Source organism: Echeneis naucrates, chromosome 5 (genome assembly GCF_900963305.1).
Source record: "Echeneis naucrates chromosome 5, fEcheNa1.1, whole genome shotgun sequence".
NCBI lineage: Eukaryota > Metazoa > Chordata > Actinopteri > Carangiformes > Echeneidae > Echeneis > Echeneis naucrates.
In genome coordinates this window covers 11,467,633-11,475,847 of record NC_042515.1, presented here as the reverse complement: position 1 = coordinate 11,475,847, position 8,215 = coordinate 11,467,633, and the positions used below count along the sequence as shown (strand labels likewise).

The 8,215-nt window shown below is 38.1% G+C and overlaps 1 protein-coding gene across 2 annotated transcripts; it reads left to right on the top strand.

Annotated features, from left to right (window-relative positions):
- Window positions 1-4,945: 4,945 nt before the first annotated feature.
- Window positions 4,946-7,834, top strand: LOC115043599 (protein FAM3C). Of its 2 annotated transcripts, none has more exons than XM_029502203.1 (9): window positions 4,946-6,015; window positions 6,100-6,186; window positions 6,306-6,347; window positions 6,508-6,631; window positions 6,715-6,773; window positions 6,940-6,990; window positions 7,113-7,197; window positions 7,278-7,404; window positions 7,590-7,834. In XM_029502203.1, exons 1-9 carry the CDS (start codon window positions 5,739-5,741, stop codon window positions 7,650-7,652), a joined length of 915 nt encoding a protein of 304 aa, XP_029358063.1. In that variant the 5' UTR covers window positions 4,946-5,738; the 3' UTR covers window positions 7,653-7,834. The 2 variants fall into 2 exon arrangements, with proteins under 2 accessions (XP_029358063.1, XP_029358062.1); XM_029502202.1 differs by having other exon boundaries at window positions 4,959-6,015; window positions 7,553-7,834.
- The last annotated feature ends 381 nt before the right edge of the window (window positions 7,835-8,215 follow it).

The following is an 8,215-nucleotide window of genomic DNA, read 5'->3' as shown; positions in this document are numbered from 1 at the left end:
ATCAAAGCTCAAGAGAATCGGAATTAATAAATCACATGTGACTGAATGTGGTTAAATGCCTTCAGGATTTATATTTATTTTCTTCTTTTTTACTGAATATCCCATTCACCAAAACCTTTTATGCTTTTTGGTGAGAACAAGAAGCTTTGTGTCATTATGCGAATTTTAATGTAAATGTGCAAGGAAGTGGGAATCAATAAAACAAAAATAAAAGCAAGCACAGCTGATGGCAAAAAGTCTTTTCAGTCTTTACCAGTAACCCCTCTCATAGACTTTCCCAGAGCTTCCTTTCATTCAGAAGATTTTTGTCATTTAAAATTTCTAGGCAAATCCTACAGCAGAAGGTTATTCTGTCCTTTATCATATTTTCACCATTGATGCCTGTGCATACATATTGTTGTATATAAATTCAGCCTGAAACCTCTGCGGTTGTGGTTTTTCCGTCTTGTGTTTCCTTTGTGTTTAATTAGCTGCCACAGTCAGATAAAGCTACACTCACCTGTGTTTAATAGACCATAAAGAGTCAATTTCTCTTCTACAATTCTCTTGTTTTAATAATTGAATTCACAAATGAACCTGTAGCTATGTGTTTTGTATTTTGTGCTGCTTTTTTTTTTTTTTTTTTGGCGGTGGGTGGGGGGGGGGGGGGGGGGGGGTTTATGGCCTGTAAACGCCGCCAGCAGTCACAACAGATGGGGGAGCTGGTGGGGCTGCCAGGTCTTTTCATCAGTCTCGCCAAAACACTGATCACACCTGATGAGCAGCTGATACAAGACTGATTCATCATTTATAGCCTGAGATGAGTTGTTGCTTCCCAGTAAAGGCCAAAAATGAAACAAAAGGATGAATTATCACCATGCATTTATCACATTGTGATTCCCTCCAGTTATAATAAAACAATACTTCAACTAGAGCCATGACTGACCCCTCAGTCAGCCCAAATAGACAAAGAAATGTGCTAATTATGCGAGCAAGCCAGCTTCTGAGTGGTGTTCAACAAACAAGAGCTCATTAACAGTCCTATAAAGCGTGTTTTCCAATTACACTAAAATTTATGCTGTCTGATCAAAACCTTGGGTCTACAAGCCAGGGCTTTGGTTTCAAAATAATTTGTATATCAACAAAAACTGGTCCTAGATCTCTGTTGATCAAATGCTGGATACGTGGAGTAGATTTTTCTGAAACAATGAGGCCTTTGGTGGCTGCAGACTGATACTGTGCCACAGGAAGGAGAGCCTTAAATGTTAATTTACCTGTTGTGATGACATCCTGGTCCTCAAAGAGCTCAGGACATTCTTCTTCAAGTTAAAGCCCCAACATGCTGGGTTGGTGGGGGCAGTTAAACTGACACATTCAAATCAGTGTTGTTGTTTTCTGACCGCACCCACCACGGACCAAACGGATCTCATCTGTTTCCACACCCACTTTCAGATTTGTTTATATTTATTTTTTATTCATCTTATTATATTTTTGCCCGTCCTTTTTTCTGCAGCGTTTTCTCCGTTTCCAAACGCTCTGGCTGGAAAATCACGTGACCCCTCACATCAGCCGTCACGTGGTGTGTCCTGAAAGTGGGCGTGGAAAAGCGGCCGCAACAGGTGAGGTGCGGAAGTAAACAACAATGGCGTCCGGTCCGTTGTTGGGGCGGTCAGAGAGAAAATACTAAAATGTATTATTTTAACTAAGTTGGGCCTTTAACTGGAGGAAGAAGAATGTACGGAGGTCTTTGAGGACACGATGAAATGACCCGACCAGGCTGAGCGTCATCAGGATGTCATCACGACAGGTAAATAAACATGTAAAGCCTTCCTGCAGTTAGATTAACTTCCCGTGGTTACTTTATTAGTCAGAAAACAAACAGAATGTAGAAATGGTGAAATGAATCAGACTGTTACCAACATGGCCTGTGTATCCCATCTGAACTCGTTGGTATCCTTGGTTAGGTAGCTGAGGGATGAGATTAGCCCAGCACTTACAAACATTTTTTTTTTTTCAAAGTACATTTGACAGTACCATGCTCAGTTTTTCAGGTAAAGGTGGAATCCTTCAATTTAACAAACTGATTTCACTTTCAGGGCCATGCCACTAACAGCTAAGTGGAATAAACATCAGTCCAATTGACGTACGTCATAACACTGTTGCTGTAGTTTGCTTTGAGTTCCTGATGTCACTGCAAACGGATTGATGAATCAGTGCAAAGCATTTTCACACGACTAAACATTAAAGGCTACTTTTCCAATGCTGAACCTGTTGTAATGTAACAGAGAATCATATGGTTTACGAAAAACTATGGACTCAAGGGAGCGTCATAGAAAAGAACAGGAGAATAATTCAATGAAAGGCCGAGGAATGTGAATATAAAGAGGAATACATTTATAATATGGTGTTGAATAGAAGTGTTTAGTGCTTTATATGTTAAAAATATGCATGCTGATTAATCAGAGACTAAATAATGCAAATAAGTGAACGGTACGGTAATTAAACTCGTGCCACTACAGTTGTAGCTTATCTTAGTTTCATTGTTCTTCATATGTGACACCTCCTCACATGTGATTAATTGCTGATGTTGGATTGTTACTTTTTGGCCACACTCCATGTGAATCCCAATTATCACTACAAGACTTGTGCTCCCACATTCCAGTGCTAACTCTGCCTCTGATCTTTTCGAATAGCCCCGATTTTAGAGATGTATGCTCGCGATCACAATTTTAATGTGAGTGATCAGTGATTGTCAAAAATGCTTCTGCTCTGCCAGAGATTTATACCCCTGCTGTTAAGCTTTTCGGTTGTACACCGCTCTGATCCATAACACATCGCTGTTCAGCTGTCATATCTGCTGCTCGTATTTCCTCTTTATCTAAGCAACACATCATGAACTGAGCTGTTGGCTTTATGAGCTCTTTAACTACCCCACTGTTAGCGCTTATTGGATTCATTTCTCTTTTTAGGCTGGGTTAAGGCTTCATCCTGGGATTATTGCATCAGTCATCTTCGTCTCAGCGGTGGCGATAGCTGCTCTTATATTGATCACCCGAAAGTACTGCTTTGCAGTCAAGTAAGCAAATGTTATTAATGAGCCTTAATTAGATTTAGTCTAAATGCACCATGCGGTGAAAACACATCAACCGGGTCTATCGTCTCTAACTCCATTTCAGTGATGTGACATACAGATACTCACTGCTGAGGCGGATGGAGGATCAGAGTTCAGCGGTGACAGATGAGGATGGCGACAGGGGGCTGTGCACAGTGGGAGAGGAGTCAGACGAGGTCAGTGCTTCCTGATTTTTCTGTTTGTAGCATTCACTGTCATCTGTCGTACACTACAGGTTAACGCACCTGTAACCTTCCTCATCACATCACACGCCATTTGTAACGTCCCTTTTTCTTGTGACAGGATCTTCTGGAGTGATCTCATATCAATGGAGAACGGAAAGAAATAATTGTGAATTTTTTATTATTTTTCCATTCACTTGGTGTGTTCAATGTCACTGAACGATTTAGATATAACCAACAAATTCTGCTTTAATTTGAGGACAAGATTATATCATTTTTTGTGTGTCTTTTTTTGCTGAGCAAAATCTAATTGGTTGAAGTAGTTAAATAGTTGGGGATAAATTTTTTGTCAATCGATTAAATACTTATGCAAACCGGTTGCAGCTGGAGTCCAGAATATGCTTCAGAATTTGCATTGATCATCTGGCTTACATTCATGTTATCTTGAGCATTATCTCTTTATGCTTCATGCTTATTGATCTTAACCTGACCTTAAAGAAACACATGTTGCAAAGAATGGCATGAAAAGAGACGAGCAGTCTGGGAAATGGATCTGAGTATTTCCCTGCCTCTATAACTCTCCTGCATCTCCCAGCTTTGTTGAGGTTCATGACCGGCAAACTAAAAAAGCTTATTATCTTGTAGATGTCTATTTATGTACATAACACATAACACTCACAATGTCTTTATAAAGTTACATGAAGAAAAATGGCTCCTGGTCTCACTGAGCATCAACAATGCACTGATTGATTTCATTTCAGTGTTGAAACACAATCTACTTAGTGTATTTTAGCCTGCACTTGAATATGCTTAAATATGCCTCAAAATAATAAATCAAACTGCCTAAACACTATCAGAGTAGTAGATGTCATGAATTGGCCCTTGTTGTTTCAAAAGTAATGTACACCTTTACATTTAATTGTCGATCAGGCTATCACCAAATAACATCAACTATCAGCTATCAAATACATGTTATGAGAAAACATCACATGGAGATTTGATATTTCAGATATTTAAGGCACTTGAACTGACCCACAGGTAAAATTGGTCTCACCAACACACAGCAATCTACTAGTTGGCCTGCTCCCTTTGAAATCTATTTCCCATGTCATGCTCACGTTCACCTGCTTAAGATAAATTTCCTTCAGAGTCCATTGATAGATAAATGGAGTTCTGCATTGAGTGACGCTGCTGGATACGCTTTGGCAGTGACTTTTGCCGCAAAAACAACAACAACAACAGCTAAAAATTACGAAAAACAGCAACTCCACCTGCTAAGGAGTCATCATTATGTGCCACAGGATGCCAGCGACAGCTCAAACTGATTAATCACTCATTGTCAGATATCATTTCATGATGGTTTTTTTTAATTATTGTTAGTAGGATTAAAAAATTATGCAGTGAAACCACTTTGTCATCAATCTGTTCTTCTTGTCACTCTGAAGTATTATTAAAAAATTTTCAGATATCCAATGAAAGTGTTTGCTTTACTGTTACTGATGGTGGGGTGCATGATACTGATGACTAATATTTATAACCTTTAATTTTGTCATACATTTATGAAACGTGTGATGAGAATAAATTATGTTTGTCCTGTGTACTGACTGATGTGTTTAGATTGCACTTTATTTAATTTCTTTGTGTCTAATGAAAACTTGCGCTGGCAAGAAAATCTGTCATTTTTAGAACTATGACAATTCTGGTCAATTCTCAGTAGCAGATGTGCAATGGAGTGAAGGAAGCAATTTGAAATTTATATTGTTATTCCAGTCAAACTGAACATTCTTAACAAAAACATAACAAAACATGGATACTTACTGTTCTGCTCATTTCCTTTCCTTTGATTCTCCCAATCCTTCACATTTTATCTGACATGTAAACGGTGCACAAAGACCCTCTGCTGGTTCTCTTTGGTGTTGCATCAGGTTTTTAAAGCCAAACAGAGCCATGAATTAATTAAAAAAACAATAATTAAAGAAATCCCTAACTGGGTGTTTACCTGTCAGGACCAGTTCAATGCTGTTCCAGGATCATTAGGGCGGATGCTGAGAAAACATGAGAGTAGACCTCTGCTTGTAGTTAAACATCAGTAACCACTAAATCCTCTGCAAACAGCGTGACCTTCAAGTCAGAGCTGCATTAAAATACCTTATGTCCTCACCAAAATACTGAATCCCATTTCAGTCTATTTATGTCGTCTATTTCCAATAATTGAAATTACGAGAATGCTTTGCTTGATAAATGAGTTCCTAATTTGATTAAATTCTACTACTATTACTACTTTAATTATTTCTTCTTCATGGAGCGTTTGTTTGTGTCTGTTACACGCTGACAATGTTGAGACGCACGACAGAATGTTTTGTCTTATTTTTTTCATGTATAGTTTGAAATAAGAGATTTATGGCCTCTTTCTCTCCTTGTTCTCCAGGTTTCCTGTTCTTGTTTACACAACAGCCAAACATAATATGCTCTTCATAAATCTTTTGTTCACCACAAAACAGTATCCGCTACTGGTGGACACCCTCCCATATTTGACATTGCAAACAAGGGGAACATTGTGCTCTAGTTCCCAGTGGGTGTGTGAATATCTGAAGCCACATCGTTTTTATATAACAAAGGTAAATATATTTTGCTTAACCAGACCTACAAGGTCTAACTGTGGTAATTACAGGGGAGTTGACTCGCCACAGCTCCTTCTTTTAGGATCAGAAAGATCTGATGTTGCAGATATGAGATATCAAGGTGAGCTTTTCCAACATATTTAAAAAACGGATGGTCCATTCTGTGTTTGTAAATCTGCATTTATGTAATCTTTGTGGTTGATAGCTGTTCTGTACCATGGTGCTGTAATGGCTTTTCTCCTAATGACATGGATCATCGTCAACAACTTATCTGATCAGAAAAAGTTTGTAGGTGAGCGTTGTTTTGTTTTTTCTTTCTTCATATTTGATCTTAAAACCTGAGCTACAGTTTAATTTGCTGCTTCAGTTGCTTCCTTTTTATGTGACATTGTCTCCTCTCATTTATTTCAGCACTTTCCGGCAGAGATAAAATGAAAGAAAAACTCCAAAGAGGTACGACAGACGTTAGGTTTTTTTTGGCCCACTCACATGAGTGATTAATCCTCTTTCAAGTTACATTCGATAATGTTACAACTCATATTTGTAACACTACACAATTCCAAACTGCATTTTTGTTTTGTTTGTTTGGGTTTGTTTTTCTTTTTTTGTTTAGCTGTGGTTCCACAGAGGCCAGAGTGCAATGTTTCCAAAGTTTGCCTACCTGACCATGTTGCTTTACACATCAGGAGTGGAGCAGCTAATGTTGTTGGACCAAGGATCTGTTTTGCTGGTAAAATGTACGCATTCCTTAATTAACCAAGGATGAAAAGTTGGATTAACAGTCTTGAAGGGAAATTAAACCTTGCTGGTATCTCAACAGCATCATGAGTCATGTTATGAATAATGTGGGACCAGGACTGAACATTGTGGTAATAGAAGGTGAGAAAAATACTCTCTGACATTGCCTCAATGTACTGAAAAACCAATCTTATAAAGTCCTAATTAGTAGTAATATAATTTTACAAGTTTCTGATCACGATTCATGTTATTCTGCAGCAGATAGATTTTATTAACAAGTAAAGTTTTCATTAAATTTCTATTTCAGGAGAAAGTGGAGTTGTGGAAAAAGCTGGCTACCTTAATATGAGAAGTGGAAGTAGGTTTTTTTGTGTTAAAAACAACACCAAAAAAAAAAAAAAACTCAATCCTATTTCAAAGTTTCTGAAGCTGTTAAATTAGGTTGATTTTTATTGTTATTTTTAATTATGCTAACAAAAGACCCAGAAGACATACTATCGTACCTGAAGGAGATTAAACCTGGCAGGATTGTTTTGGTGGCTTCGTTTGATGATGTGACAGAAAAGTGAGTCCAAATCTCAGTGATTCAACTGCTAAAGCTATTTAATATCACGCAGTGTGACCAGCTCTGTTCGTTTGTGGCAGAATGACAGATGAAATGAGGGAGATATTTGTTGGAATGGGAAGCACTTTGATCAAGTCTGTAAAACAACGAGACAGCTGGGTGTTTGCGGGAAAAGCAGGGACAGAACACAAAAGCCTCTTTGAGAAGGTTCGTGCTCCCGCTCGTTGCACTTTTTGTTCTTTTGTTCTATTTGTCAGGAAAAAAAGAAAACACATCTATTTTACAATATGCCAAAAGTTAGAACACATGATAATTGATGGAAAACTGAACGTTTTCCTCCCTGTTCACCTGACAGCATGTTGCTAATGATGAAAAAACCAACATTTTTGAAGGATGGCCAGAGGTGGTGGAGGTCGCTGGCTGTTTCCCAAAAAAAACACAACCAAACGGATTGAAGACACTACAGACCTGAAGAACGCTACTTAGCTACTTCCATGGAAAAACAATGTCAAGTTCATTCATTATTACGATGGTTATTATAAATTAAGCCTTTTTCTGCCCTGTCAAATTTTTCACACATAAAACTACAGAAGTTCTTTGTGTGTTCTGACTCTCAAATAAAGAATACCATTCGAAACACTGACAGTGCAAATCTTTGCTTATTTTGGTGACCTTTGACCTCTGGGTCTTAGTACAACTGTTACAAAGTAAATTATCTCCCTGATTTGCTGACTGTGGCAGAGATCGCCAACTAGATCAAGCTCCTTTAAACGGAGCCAAGCCAATGGTAGGAATGCAAAGTCTGAATTTTAAAATTAACCAATAACTAGAGTTGTGAGATAGAAAGTACAATATTCCCATCTGAAATATGAAAAAGTAGCAGTATAAAGTAAAAGAAGATCAGACATACTGAGAGTACATGTACCTTATTGTTCTGCATAAATAAAGTAGGATTTGAGTAAATTTGCTATGTTGTTTTTCTACCAACTGCTGCGCTCTGAATATCCCCACAGCCCTT

What these genes read in the sequence shown, in the direction of transcription:
- LOC115043599 (XM_029502202.1), top strand. Translation starts at nt 5,739, where the DNA reads ATGCTCTTCATAAATCTTTTGTTCACCACAAAACAGTATCCGCTACTG. An exon ending in TGCAGATATGAGATATCAAG is followed by an intron (nt 6,016 to 6,099) that starts GTGAGCTTTTCC and finishes TGTGGTTGATAG; the next exon opens with CTGTTCTGTACCATGGTGCT. An exon ending in GAACATTGTGGTAATAGAAG is followed by an intron (nt 6,774 to 6,939) that starts GTGAGAAAAATA and finishes TTTCTATTTCAG; the next exon opens with GAGAAAGTGGAGTTGTGGAA.